The sequence below is a fragment of the Madurella fahalii genome (assembly GCF_045866475.1).
Source record: "Madurella fahalii IFM 68171 DNA, scaffold_6, whole genome shotgun sequence".
NCBI classification, from domain to species: domain Eukaryota; kingdom Fungi; phylum Ascomycota; class Sordariomycetes; order Sordariales; genus Madurella; species Madurella fahalii.
The window spans coordinates 877,746-891,777 of NW_027263976.1; the positions used below are offsets into that span (position 1 = coordinate 877,746).

Consider the following 14,032-nt stretch of genomic DNA (forward strand, 5'->3'; position numbering starts at 1 on the left):
CTAGCCAACAAGTGGTGCTCCGCTCTTGCTCGCGCCTCCTAGGTGCTCTACTGGGCGTGTTAGTATCAGAGAGGTGTTTAGGGTGGTTCAACTGGCACAAGAGAACAAAAAAAAAAAAAGAAACCATACCTGCGGCGGGGGCATGGTGCCGTACGCGTACATGTCGTCGACGTTGTACATCTGCGCCTGAGGCTGGCCGTACGCGGGCGCGCCGGGTTGTACTTGGCCGGGGTACATGGTCTGGGGCTGGCGGTAATCGGCCTCGGGGCCCATGTTGTGGCCGCCCAGGGTATAGTCGGCGGCTGTCATGGGGTGCTGGCCGCCGTGGTTCGGCGCGCCAACGCCCGGTATCTGGGGCTGCGTCGGAGCGGGCTGAGCGGCGGCGGCGGCGGCAGCCTGGTTGCTCGCGCGCTTAGCATGGGCCGAGGCTTCCTCGCGCGGTACAATGTCGATGAGGAAGTCAAACATGTCGGACTTTGCGAGGGCCGAAGCGATGTCGGACCGCTGCAGGGTGCGGCGCTTGTTCTCCTCGGCGTGGATCCAGGCCCGCATCGTCAGCTCCGTGATGAAGATGTCGCAGCCCTTGGCGAACAGGATGGGCGCCTCGGCCGAGATCATCTTGACTTCCGGATCGGCCTTCATGACTTTCTTTATCCGTGCCAGGGGTAATTGATGCATCTTGTAGTCATGTGTGTCGGTCTCGAGATGCATGATCATCTGCTGCCAGTAGGCTGTGAGGATGTCCTTGTACGACCCATTGAGACCCTGGTGCACATTGGCCCATGTCCCCGTGTATAGCTCGGAGGGAGCAAAACCTTGGGCGGATATCTACCAACCAGAGAAATCGACGACGTTAGTTTCTTTGCTCCCAAGAACAAGAGCGTCCTCAATCGCTCTGAGTGGGGGGAGGGGGGAGGCAGTACGCACCGCTGCGCTGGCACCATAGTGGCCGCCGAGGCTGAGATCGTAGGCGGGACGGGCCTGCTGGCCATGCGGCGCCTGGGAGGGATTCTGCGGGTCCATGACGGGGTCGCGTCGTTCAGGAATGTGTAATATTTGGCCGCCTTGTCAATTGCTACCAGTATAGAAAATCGATGGCTTTTCTGGGGCTTGCTCCGATATCGCGGGGGTCCGTCTCGGTGTGTCTGCTTTCACGGGATTTCAGCTGCTGCACGCGCGCGGGATTCATAAGCAATGCGGCGATCGCCCGCTCATTTGTTTACTTTGCGCTGGGCGCCGTCTAACGGTCGCAACCAGCCTCCGCTAGAATGCTCCTGTTGATTGGGCGGATTGATTGGGTGGGCGCGTGTGGAAAAGGGAGCGAATGGGTGGAGTTCAAAAAGGCTGTTTGGACGACTGACGGACGGCGAGCCACTCAGCTCTTAGGTGTGAAGCGGTATGAGATGATTGGTGAGCTCTGAATGGACGGTCCGAATAGAGGGAGATTGTATATAAGAGAGATTGGCGGCACTGGCTGCCGGGTAAGATGCACCGAAACAAAAGAACGCAAAAACGTACCTTCTTATAATAGCGAAGTGCTCGTGACGCGGGATCTCGACCGGAAGTCCTGAGGTCTCCAGAGTTCGGGGAAGGCCCAAGTGATGATTTGTGCAGGCGGTCAGCGAGTTACGGAAGTTGGGCATCAGCGTGGGCGGACAACAGGCTGTGGCGCGGGTGCTGCTTGGAAGCCCGAAATGCGGGCGGGGATTGGCTGTCTTTTTATGACTTACGTCCCCCGGGATGCCCAACCGCTGACAACTGGCAGTTGGCTTGATCTCCAGCCTCACCCGCTTGCCCTATGACGGCATAGCCAATGAAAGCTTGGAATTTAGCCCCCCGAAACCAAGACGGAGCATCAACGTTTCTCCTCTGCCGAGGCGCACTGGCCAGTTCTGCCGGCCCACTCCCGATGCTTGCTGGCCTGTTGTCGGTCGCCCGTGGGCCGCCAGCCCCACCTCGAATTTCTACTACGTAGGCTTGGGAATTTTTCACGCTTTGTCCGTCCTTCGTTGTGTCCCTCCCGAAGACCCCTTCTTTTGCGAAAATCTTCCCGGTTCCTCGCGCAGAACTGGATGCTGCCTGTCCGGCCGCCATGACGACCAAGGCACTTGGTTTGTCGGATGCCGATATTGATCGGCTCCTCGCAGAAGCTGAGTCTCGGCTAGCTGGCAATGGCGGCCCTGGTGCGGTAGCCGCCCTGCCTGCAAAGGCTGCGGTCGCTGCTACGGCGCCTCTCGCGCCGACTGCCGGGGAACAGACAGCTGTTCCGGAGAAGAAGTCCGAGAAACTGTCGGTTCGGGTTCCCCAGCCTGCCCAAAAGAAGAAGGTATTGTCCGGTCCTTTCCACCCCCTCCCCTCCACGTGTTCCTGATGAGATCACATCCCAAATTTAATGACGCTGGCAAACATCCCGTCATGGGACTCGAGCTGGCACCACAATGATTACCTTTAGTTCATAGTTACTCTGACAGAACTCTTCTGTTGCATATTGCTTGTTTTTCCCTTTTTGCGTAGGGTCCAGTGTGCTGACCTTAAAACAGGGGCCCAAAGATAATCTCGGGTCGGATTGGTTCAACATGCCGCGCACGAATTTGACGCCCGAACTGAAGCGCGACCTACAAATCTTGCGAATGCGTGACGTGGTTGCCATGGGAAAGCAGTTCTTCAAGAGGGACTCGCGCAAAAACTTCATACCAGAGTACTGCCAGGTGGGCACAATCGTCGCCGGTGCTACCGATGGCGTCAACGGGCGCCTCACGCGCAAGGAGAAGAAGCGAACCATCGTGGAGGAGGTTCTGTCGGGCGAGAATCTGGCCAAATTCAAGAGCAAGTACCACGACATCCAAGAGCAGAAGATGAGCGGGAGAAAGGGGTATTACAAGAAGCTAGTTGCCGGACGGCGGAAGCGCAATGGCTGAACGAAGCTGGCGGAATTCGTTGGCAAGTTCAGCAAGTGATGGTCCTTGCACGAGGATCATCCCAAGCCCCTGCGCGCCCAAATGACGCGCCACGAACCGCGGTTCAGGCACAACCGGGTCCCTCGATGCGAATGGCATGGGCCTGAGTGATCCTCTCTAATCCATCGAGATTTAGAAGAGAGTATCAGCGGTGAGGGCTGTAGCGGTGCGACGGAGGTAGCCAAACAGGTCAGCTAGACATGGCGCAAGAGATCTACCTAGAAATAGTGAGGATTAGACGCCGCCTTCCTCGCAAAGGTCTTAAATACGACAAACGTCAAGCCGATCTTTAACTCTTCAATTGCCTCTGCGCTTCTTGGTGTCTTGTCCCGTCTGTACTGGTACATAGTAGTTCTCGCTAATAGCTCCTTATCGATAAGAACCCTGGCCAATTTCGCGCCAAAAACTCGGCTTGGACCGTGAGAGGCGCTCACTGCTCATCCCAACGTCGTTGAGGGTCTCGCAGAGATGAATCCGCCACGGTTAATACGGCCTTTACGGCCTCTCCTCCAGGGGCAATTGGTAAGGCTGAAGATAGGTTTCTCAAGCGGCGGTCAATCCATCTGACACGAGCGGCAGCCCCTCACGACACCTCGGCCGGCACCGGTCGGGATCTCGCGAGCCTCGACGCAGCTTCGCACCAATGCCTCGATGTGAGTAGGCGATACCACAGAAGAACATTTCCAAGTGCTAATATAGTGAGTGGCAGAGCTACAGAATCTAATGCCGCAGAAGAGTCGAAGTCAGTCCGGCCAACCACCTACATACCACCCATTTCAGCCCCTGTCCTCTTCCTCCCCGAGTAACGACAACGGACAACTGACCTAGCCTGTTTTGTCTTCTCCAGCACGCCTACCGCCGCCGCTCCGAACGAGACCAACAGCGAACCCAAGACCGAAGTAACCAAGTCGGCAGTCAGAGTCTCCCGCCTGCCACGCGCCCTCGAGGCGCTCTACCTGAAACCGCTTCGGCGGCAGGCCGAGTATGGCGTGCCGTCGTGCAACCTGCAACTTCGCTCGTACTCGGCGCGCAACCTCGAGTTTTTCTGCGATTTTGCCCTGCGCGCGGCCTACTATCTGGGCCTACCCGCGTACGGCCCCGTTCCGCTGCCCCGCATGGTGGAGCGCTGGACGGTACCTAAGTCGACGTTCATCTTCAAGAAATCGCAGGAGAACTTTGAGAGGATTACGCTGAGGAGGCTGATTCAGATCAAGGATGGGCATCCGGAGACGGTGCAGGTTTGGTTGGCGTTTCTGCAGAAGCACGCGTACTATGGGATTGGTATGAAGGCGAATATCTGGGAGTTTAGCAAGCTGGGTACGTTGTTTTTGTCGTATCATCTCGGTAAGAGTATAGGACTAACTCGCTTGAACAGGTGTTGGCAAGGAGATGGATAAGGCAGCTGAGCAGACCGAGAAATTGCTCGAGGACAAGTGGCAGCATCTGGGCTACCTCGAGAGACGACCGGAATACAAGCCTCACTGTAAGGGCGAGAGAGAGAAGCTTCCTGCTGCGGAGGACATTGAGGAGTATCTGGCTACCGAGAGACGGAAGTTTGCCGGCGGACGGTAAAGCGGAGGAGCGTGGGCTGATCGGTCATACATGTATAGATAACCTGCAAATCCGCAGAGGGTCGTGTTGTATAAATGCCAAACTAGAGAGTCGACAACTTTTTGCTCAAGATGTGATCTGTGTACCTCTATCCCTTGAATTATGCATGAAGCACAGTGTGACCGTGAAGTTCTTGGATTCGTAGTGTATATCACGGCGTTGGCCAATGGCCCGGTTCCCGACCACTTGCAAAGTGACCTTTTTTCCCCACAACACACACAGTTACCTTCATCTCCAGCCGGCTCACACCACCGGACACACCGGTCAGGTTTGGCCGCTTATTACAGGCGGCTTCTTAGAACGCTGGCGGAAAGAAGCGTACAGGCATTTTTTTGGTCGGATCAAAATGCACCGCAGCTGCATGGCCGGCCGCAATGCTTTGCAGCAATTGGTGAGCGGCACGAATCTCCGAATTCAACCATCAGCAACAAGGGCAAGACAAAAAACAACAATAACCGCAACGACAACAACCCATAACCAATTACGTTCTTTCACATCCAACAGGATCGATGCGTCGTGTAGTGACGATTCAGCCGAGTTAGCGTCCAAGGATGGCTCACCATCTGAAGAGCAGGTCATCTTCTCGGGCATCCAGCCCACGGGCGTGCCACACCTAGGTAACTACCTCGGCGCCCTGCGCGAGTGGAAGCGCATGCAAGACGGAGCCGGCTCCGAGAGCAAGCTTCTCTTCTCAATCGTTGACCTGCACGCTATCACCGTTCCGCGTCCCAGGGAAGAGCTCCTCCAGTACAGGCTTGAGATGCTGGCTGCCCTGCTCGCCATCGGACTTGACCCAGGCCGCTCTACCATCTTCTACCAATCGAGCGTAGAAGCGCACTCGGAGCTGCAGTGGATCCTGAGTTGCACCGCGTCGACAGGCTACCTGTCGCGCATGACGCAGTGGAAGGTAAGTCAAGATTCGTGTCTTGTCACCAAGCGTTGCGCCTAACCCGACCATCACACGACACAACAGAGCAAGATGCAGCTTGGCGAGAATGCCTCGCTGGATGACTCGAAAGCGCGGCGTGCTCTCAAGCACGGCCTGTTCTCGTACCCCATCCTCCAAGCCGCCGACATCCTCGTCCATCGCGCCACCCACGTGCCCGTGGGCGAGGACCAGCGCCAACACCTCGAGTTTGCCCGCGAGTGCGTCACCAACTTTAACCACACGTACAAGACGGACTGCCTGGTAGCGCCACAAACTCTAATTGGTGAGTCCCCTCCTCCCCGTCTCACCCAACTAACCACCACCAACCACATGGATCCATTCTCATGCCCCTCTTCACCCAATAGCCCCCTCAAAACGCATCATGTCCCTCACGGACCCCTCCAAGAAGATGTCCAAATCCGACCCCTCACCCATGTCCCGCATCCTGATCACCGACTCGCCGTCGGAGATCCAGAGAAAGATCCAAAAGGCCCGGACCGACAGCACCGAACTAGTCACGTACGAACCAGATACTAGGCCGGGTGTGGCCAGCCTGATCGAGATCCTATCCGGCTTTGACGCGCAGCAGCGTAGCCCCACGGAACTGGCTGAGGGTGTGTTGAAGGGGTGTCGGAGCGCAGATCTCAAGGCGGCGGTGGCCAAGGTTGTTTGCGACGAGCTGGCCGAGGTCCGAGATAGGTATCTTGGGTTGATGGGCCGGGAGCCGTTTCTTCGGGTGGCCGCGGAGGAAGGGGCAGTCAAGGCGCGGGAGAGCGCGGGGAAGACGATGAGGCTGGTGAGGGAGGCTGTGGGATTGGTTTGAGTTGAAATCGTGTATTATAGCGCTTTTATACAGCATGTGCATGTGTAGAACGTGTAAGTTACGTGTTAAGACATCTAGAGTGTAATCTAAGCTGTTCTAGATCCCGACTCTCTTTTGTATTCTCGTTTCCGGACCCACCAACCAGCTGTTAATCGTACGTTAGCCCCATGGGCAGGTAGGGTCCAGAGATACAGGGGTCGGGAGCATAAATAGGTATCAATGAAAGGGCTTTGCTTACCGGCAAGGCCACTTGTCAATGAGTAGCTCGCCTATCATTTCGTCTCGATCTGTAAATCATCTTGAAGTCTAGCAGACCCTTCGCGATGGGTTGAAAGGAGAAAACTGACGTCCAACTTGAAACATCCTCTTTGAAAACCCGTCCGGTCTTGGACTATTAGACACGTACGAAATTGCCTGAATGGGTGATGAAAGTTGTGTACTGTAAAACAAAATTCATATGGCAGCCTGGCAGCTGTGACGTCGTTTAGATATTGTTCAGATAATCATGCACCACCATCACCCTACACAGAGTAATTACTCCCTCGCCACATATCCAGACTTGCAATTTTCGGGGACTCGTAAGAACCATGTGATTCCCCGCCTCCTTTTTATGCTTGTCCCACTAGCGGACTCAGGTGCCCACGGGGTGGGCGCTGCAACTGGAACTTCCAGTGCCGCCCCTAACTCCATCCGCGTGCATGCAACACCAACAGTCGGAGAGCTTGTAGTGTGTCCCGATCCTATCTGATAGTCGGGTATAGTATCCACCGCGAAGATCACTCGTAAACTTAATTCACAAAATTATCTAGTGCAAAGAAATAAGGTTTCCTCCTCGCCAGGCCCCATCCAGAACCCTCTCCTCCTCCATTTTACTGCTGGCACCTTCCACTCTGCTACTGCACTCCTCCATTCTCCACCACCAGGGAAAGATCGACTAGCCGAATCCTAGCCTCAGCTTCAGATTGACAGCCGCACCTGTGCGCGTTGCAGGACATTCCACCTTCCATTTTGATTTTCCTGATCGAGATCATACCTACCGTTTCGATCCAGGGCGCCTTCCACAGACGGGATCGCTACTCACGAGACTTTTGGAGAAATCTTTCGCCAGTTCCCGCCTCGCGACCTCTTTTGGATTGCTCCTCTCTATTCTCTCTTTCCTCTCCCGGGGCCGCCTGCGGGAACTGCAATCATCTTCCTCCCTCCTCGTCTCACAAGCGCGGCAGCAAGTTACCAGACCCCGTCACCTCGCCATATCTGCTACCATGGCGCAGGCACGGGAGCCGACATTCAACCCCTCTTCTCCTCATTCATCGAGCGGCGGTGCCGACTCGTACAAACACGAAGGCACTCCGGACACCAGACTCACCGCTTTCTCCCCAGATGGCAACTCGGCCAGGACCAACAAGCTGCTGGCAACCCTCAGCCTCAGTGGGCCCGTAGACCATCCTGTCGGTTTCCATGTCACGCCCGTGGATGGGTTCGGCGCTGTCTCGGCCAATGCAGAGAAAGATCCCTTCATTTCCAGCAAGGCTATCCCCAAGCCGGAGCAGAAGCTGTCACCGACTGCCTCTTCATTCCGCCCGGTCTCTGTTTCACTTGTTGCCCATGGCTCATTGGGCAATTTCTCAGGATGGAACATCGGCCCTGCCGCCAGCCAGCAGTTCTTCTCCCAGTATGCCACTGCGCAATTTAGTGCCGAGTTGGCTATTTCTCGCCACCTCGTCATCTATGCCTCTACACGCCCCATCCCGTTCGCGGATGTCGAGGAATATCTTACGGTAGGACCACCACTAGCTCCTATCCACCCGGCGATGGATCATTAACAATCATCTCAGAAGCTGGAGCAACTTGGTTCGCCATGCCAAGGCAAACGCAACATGTTTGTGAACGACGGCAAGGTCTACCTTCGCCTATCGAACATCCGGGACGCCCGACATATCCATGACAATATTCAGCTCGGCTCGCCCGGTTGGCGGAGCGAATACATATCTGCGCTCGAGTTTTGCCAGGTACGTGTCCTTCTCCTGTTGCACACATCTTGCCCACTGACGAGTGCCAGGTCTACTACAACTCAGCTGGCCAAACTGAGCCGATGTCTGATGGCATGGTGCAAATCACAGCTTTCGGCCAGGGAGTTGACTTCGATGCTGCCCGTCTTGAGACAGTCATCCAGACCTTCTTGGAGACTCAGGGAGACATCTTCGCATTTCAGCGGCAGAGCGCTGTGAACGAGTGCGTTTTCCGGGCCGTGGTTGAATTCTCCGACGCCGATGTTGCTGTCTGCGTTGTGCAGAGATTCCACGGGGCAACTCTTGGTGTACGTTCCTGGATCTTTGCACATCAATTTGGATCATTCTGACATCAAGCTTTTCCAGGGTGTCCACATAATCCTGACGTTATGCCAGCTCAACGCCACGGCAACGGCCCATGAGCCGCTCCAGGGGCTTGACCTCTCCCGGGGCTCCGTGCAGGGAATGACAAATACCTTGCAGGACATGAATGTCATCAAGACCTCCCAGACCCAGCCGGCAAATGCTCTTGTTGCAACCGGCCGCTTTGGTCAAACCCCTGCAGGGCTCCATGTCCCGCAACAGCAGCAGCAGATGGCCGTGTACCCCGTGGTCTACCATGACTTCCAACCCGCCGGACCGGCCCGGTTCATGCTAGATCATACCCCGACACGCAGCCAGGGCCTCAGTCATATTAATCCGCTGACTCCCATTTCGGGTGGCCTACCAATTATGACTCCCATGTACACCCCTCCTACGGCCCCCATGGCCCCCATGGCGATGCACGGTAATTTCGCCGGTCCAAGGACCTTCCAATCTTACGGACGCCTAGACAATCGCCGCCAACATGCCATGCGTGTTAGTAGATCGCCGTACTACAACACCGCCAATCACCATAACCACGTCGACGTGAACCGGATTCGGGATGGCATTGATGTCAGAACCACGGTAAGCGGCCCTGTTAGGTATCGCAAGACGCGTGACTTACACAGATAGATCATGCTGCGGAACATTCCCAATAAGGTCGATCAAGCGATGCTCAAGCGGATTGTGGACGAGTCAAGCTGGGGCAAGTACGATTTCATGTATTTGCGAATTGACTTCGCCAACGACTGCAAGTGAGTACCGAGTCATATTTGGTTGTGAGCAGTGTTTGCTGATCACTACCTCCAGCGTCGGCTACGCCTTCATCAACTTTGTGGATGTAAGTCGCGCATAGGGTCTCCTGATAACCTCACTCGCTGACACCGGGCAGCCACTGGACATTATCGATGTATGTTAATCTTCTGTTTGCATGAAAACTGCAGTATCTGATTCCGTGCTAGTTTGTCAACGCACGCGGCAACCAGCGTTGGAACTGCTTTAAAAGCGACAAGGTGGCAGAGATTTCATATGCCAGTGAGTTCAGGCAGGCAAATCGGCGGGCTCGGAATTCGCATATTAACTCGACCAAGCCATTCAAGGAAAGGATTGTCTCGTCCAGAAGTTTCGTAACAGCTCCGTCATGCTTGAGGCACCTCATTACCGCCCCAAGGTAAGTCAACGCTTTGTCGCGGATTCCACCCTGGCTGACGTGTCTAGCTCTATTTCACGTCCAACGGACCTAGACCCGAGTTGGCGGGTCAAGAGGAGCCGTTTCCTGAACCAGACAACCAGTCCAAGATGAAGCGCAGCTGCGAGAATGCCGAGCACGTCGGTGCGTAACAATCTGCTGACTTCGTGGTCTCACGTAGCTGACAAGTCTATTCACGCTCCAGGACTTTTCACGCCGAATGCTGGACAACACTTCCGTGATGAGCAGCGTCGCCGCCGGTCCCAGTACGACCGCGGAACTAGGCTTGCGGCACTCGAGGAATACGACTATGACGCCCACGTCCAGCACCCCTGCCTTTTCTCGCCGCAGTAAAGATTAGAGAGGTGCTCCCAGAGAATGATGTGCGCTCATGTCAAGATGGCCCATCTTGAGTTCTCGAAATCTTGAGGAGACGAATCATTCGATAACCACGGAACCGCGTTAGCTTGGCTCACTTGCCATCTTTGACAACTCGACAAAGGTGTACACCATCTGTATTGCAATAACCTTGCTGTAATTCGACACTCACCTTTCTTGACAAATTCGTTGAGATATTGGGCGAGGAAGGAGGGGGGCAGAAAATGACAAGCAAAATCTCGCAGGTAACGGACGGGTCTGACGGGAGGGGATTTGGACTATGCCGTTGGGGTTCTTGAAACCTTGGTGGTCTAGGAAAGGTCGCCCATACCGCAGCACCTGTTTTTTTTTTTTTTTTTTTTTTTTTTCCTCTTTTTCCTTTTCTTGATGTCTTGAGCACTTCAATTTAGACAGCGGATGGGCCCGAAGCGTTATTCCTGTATACTTAGGCCGCCGGAAGCTAGCTTTGGCGTTTCCATTAGAGTTACCTTTTTCACATCGGCGTTCTTGTGACGTGTCTGGGTGTGATTGTGTGACTACAAAGCGGTTTGGGGTTTCCGGCACGGTGTACTCAACGCGTTTGGAGAAAAGAGGATTATGCAATGGCACAATGATGACGGGCCTGATGTCCAAAATTCGGCGGAATGGCGACCTAAACAATTCACATTGGTCATGCTGAAGTAGGCGCTGTCTATCTAGCAACTCATCGAGTACATATCGTCCGGTCAGTCATGATTCCCCCCATCAACTGGGATCTTCAGGCAGCGCCGGAAGCGGCTTGAGCTGCGACAGGGTTGACCGTGCCCTCGACAGCGGCGGCTTCTCTCGCTCTTGATTGACGCCATCTTCGGCCTCCTCGTCCTCTTCCTCGTCCTCCGCCGCTCCTTCGCCGTGCTTTATTCTTGGAGGCGCCGCGCCGACGGCTTGTTCGGCTGCTGCGTCTGTCTCGATGGTCTCGAAGGAGGACGATAGCTCGGTATCAGATGACAAGGATCGTCCTCCGCCACCTCCTACTCCGCCTCCTTGTCCGCGGCGTAGGTGTTGGCGGCGGACTGGTGTGCTGGAGTCTTCCGAGTAGCCCGGGCTGTCGTCGGGGAGGATGTGGTGGTGGTGCTGGCGGAGGTGGATGGCGGCGGGGGTGGACTCGCGGCTGTTGGCGCGCGATGGCTCCGGGGTCATGGGAAGGGATTTGAGGGCGTGCGGGTAGAGGTGGCGGGGCAGGGCCGAGGCGGCGAGGGTGGAGATTGATGCCGACGACGCTGATTGTGGCGAGGGGGAGAAGCTCATCATCTCTTGCTCTAGGCCTGGGCCCGGACCCCCACCTGGGCCACCTGTTCCCGGACCTGTCGCTGGCCTCGTGTAGATATCGTCGTTGACCGAGGTTGCTGGGTAAAGCGATGGAGAGGGGGCGACAGACAAGCCCGAGAGAGAGTCCGCACGCCTCGCGTAGCGGCGGTAATAGGCCGACGAGGAGGTCGGGGGTAAAGGGAAGGTGGACGGGTCCAGTGCCTGGGCGATGCCGCCGCGGCTGAATATGACGAGGACGAGGCACGCGAGGAGGAGCACGCTCTGGAGTATGGCCATGCGCTTCTGGAAGACGACCTCGTCGGCGAGGACGTTGAGGCGGGAGGTGAGGGCGACGATCTCGCGCTGGGACTGCTCGCGCTGGGTTTCGAGCGCGAGGACGGTACTCTGCCAGATTTGGTCGTACTGCGTGCGCACGTTGCGCAGTTCGGAGAGCACAGTTTTGTTGAGGCTGTCGAGGAAGGTGTCGACGCGGGTAATTTGTTTACGCTCCAACTTGAGGAGGACGTCTTGGAGGAAGCGGGACTGCTCTTCGATGTACTGGAGCGAGAGCGACGTGTTGGATTCGAGGAGCTGGAGCCGTTTGGTGACGGTCTTGAAGAAGGACTCTTGGACGGTGGGCGAGGCTGAGGGAGGTGAAGAGGCGGCGCTAGTTTTGTTGCGGGAGGTGGTTGTGGTCGGGGTTGGAGGGGGGGTTTCTGCACCATCTGTGGCTTGTTTGTTGCTCGGACTACCCGCTGTATTGCTGGTGCCGGCGTGTGGTGGCGGTGATGGCGCGCTGGAAGGCGAGGCACCCGTTGACTGCCCCTCAGCGGCGGGTGACTCGGGTGCCGCAGGCCCCGAGTCGGGACCAGATGCGCTATCCGGTCCTGCCGCCACCGATGGCCGCGATAGTACCGTATCCGAATCCCCAGCAGGCTTCTCTGGACTGGGCGAAACAGGGGTGGGCTGGACGGTCGTTGGTGAGCGCAACACGCATATTTCAAGCGAGAAGTTGCTTTGAAACACGGGCTGCCAAGGGGAGAGGCCGACTTCGGTAACAGCCTCAAGAACATCCTCCTCGGTGGCAGTAGTTGAATAATTGTCACCAGCAGGCGGCTCCTGAACTTGCTGCGGCTCGGCAGCCGGCTGGTCACCGGCGCCCTCGATCTGCTCCGGCTCATCGTCTTGGCTCGGCTCTTTCCAAGTATCCAGCATGCGAGTGCCGTGAACACGGAGCAACGACACCGGACAGTAGTACTCGTTCCCGTAGTGGCTGAGAAACTCGATGCGGATGTACTTGGTGTAGATCTGCGGGTGCTCGATCAAGAAGGGCTGAATGTCCCGCGAATTACGAGCCTCGAAGGTGCCCAAGTCGACCCATTTATCCAGCTTGACTGGGTAGCGGTCACTAACGCTGACCCTAAACTTACGGATCATGCTGGAGAAGAACTCAAAGTTGGCCAGGACGACCGTGTCAACAAGAATATCGTCGCTCAGCTCGACAATGACGAATTTGTTCTTGGTCCGACACTCGAGCAACATGTAGGAGTCCTTGTTCTCAACCAAGATTGCTTTCGGGTTCTTCGCGCCGGGGCTGGTCTTGAGGATGGTTGCGCCGGCATCGAACGACGAGTACGAGAACCTCTCCTTGCAGGTCTTGCCGGCGTCTTTGCTCCGATAGTATTGGGTCTTGCCGTTGTCGTAAAAGACCTGCTCCTCCTTCTCGTCCGGGTCCGCGTGTGGAGCAGCTTTGTCCGAGGAGGATGATGTCAGCTCCGTTACTTTCTCGGTCAGGGCGTCGAAGTCGATCGAGATCTCGCCGTCCTCCCCGAAACTGTCCGTGTCGCCGTTGTTCATGTTAGGATCCCGCTCGGCGCGATGCTCGCGCTGCTTGTGGGCCTTGATGTTGGCCGGATCTTGGCCAGACTTCCGCAGCATCATTTCCTTCCACTCCTCGAACGACATGAAGGAGCTGGCCGCCAGGTCCTCCTCGGGGCCCTGCTGTGTGCCATCATCCTGTGTTGCTTCCGGGCTCTCGACGACGGCCGTCGCAGTGGCAGAGACGGTCGCCTCTAGTCCGTCGGCAGCGGCAGGGGTCGGGCCCGTCCATGATGTGCGTAGGCATTGCTGGGGCAGGGTGTGGGTGATGTAGTTGATCGTCTTGGACTCGCACACCTCTGCTTGGGTGGCGACCGGCGCGGCGCTCACGGCTGTCTCGGGGCCCGATCTGGAGCCATGGGCGGCGGTTGCGTGGAGACCCAGCAACACTAGCGCCGGTGCAATTCTCCTTCCCCAGTTTGCTGGAGAGCGCATACTTTTCTCTCAAGACGTTGCGCGGGGTCCTCGTTTGTCCATGGCGACGCTGCAATTGAGAAAACAAAATGCCAGTACAGGGAAGGCCCTCCGATTGTTTGTTTTCCTACACTAGTTCCTGGGGTGCAAGCGTTAGGGATGAATTGTTCCCTGTCATTGGTGGTGTGAAGTGGC

At 56.4% G+C, this 14,032-nt stretch overlaps 5 protein-coding genes across 5 annotated transcripts; 3 read left to right on the forward strand and 2 right to left on the reverse strand.

The window, feature by feature from the left end:
• Positions 1-38: 38 nt before the first annotated feature.
• On the reverse strand, positions 39-1,023 carry HAP5 (Transcriptional activator hap5; the record flags this gene model as incomplete). Its single annotated transcript, XM_071065724.1, has 3 exons — positions 39-47; positions 130-828; positions 928-1,023. 3 exons carry the CDS (start codon positions 1,021-1,023, stop codon positions 39-41), a joined length of 804 nt encoding a protein of 267 aa, XP_070921825.1.
• Positions 1,024-2,092: 1,069 nt separating this feature from the next.
• MSW1_1 (Tryptophan--tRNA ligase, mitochondrial) lies at positions 2,093-2,918 on the forward strand (the record flags this gene model as incomplete). Its single annotated transcript, XM_071065725.1, has 2 exons — positions 2,093-2,326; positions 2,541-2,918. 2 exons carry the CDS (start codon positions 2,093-2,095, stop codon positions 2,916-2,918), a joined length of 612 nt encoding a protein of 203 aa, XP_070921826.1.
• A 507-nt stretch (positions 2,919-3,425) lies between these two features.
• On the forward strand, positions 3,426-6,319 carry MSW1_2 (Tryptophan--tRNA ligase, mitochondrial; the record flags this gene model as incomplete). The annotated part of the gene is made up of 8 exons (XM_071065726.1): positions 3,426-3,479; positions 3,537-3,610; positions 3,667-3,699; positions 3,805-4,274; positions 4,333-4,525; positions 5,073-5,475; positions 5,542-5,779; positions 5,862-6,319. 8 exons carry the CDS (start codon positions 3,426-3,428, stop codon positions 6,317-6,319), a joined length of 1,923 nt encoding a protein of 640 aa, XP_070921827.1.
• Positions 6,320-7,581: 1,262 nt separating this feature from the next.
• On the forward strand, positions 7,582-10,234 carry MFIFM68171_10308 (RNA recognition motif 2-domain-containing protein; the record flags this gene model as incomplete). Its single annotated transcript, XM_071065727.1, has 11 exons — positions 7,582-8,097; positions 8,155-8,328; positions 8,379-8,636; positions 8,695-9,276; positions 9,325-9,446; positions 9,502-9,532; positions 9,584-9,601; positions 9,654-9,726; positions 9,783-9,862; positions 9,910-10,024; positions 10,086-10,234. 11 exons carry the CDS (start codon positions 7,582-7,584, stop codon positions 10,232-10,234), a joined length of 2,118 nt encoding a protein of 705 aa, XP_070921828.1.
• A 768-nt stretch (positions 10,235-11,002) lies between these two features.
• On the reverse strand, positions 11,003-13,858 carry MFIFM68171_10309 (UNC-like C-terminal-domain-containing protein; the record flags this gene model as incomplete). Its single annotated transcript, XM_071065728.1, has 1 exon — positions 11,003-13,858. One exon carries the CDS (start codon positions 13,856-13,858, stop codon positions 11,003-11,005), a length of 2,856 nt encoding a protein of 951 aa, XP_070921829.1.
• Between the last annotated feature and the right edge of the window lie 174 nt (positions 13,859-14,032).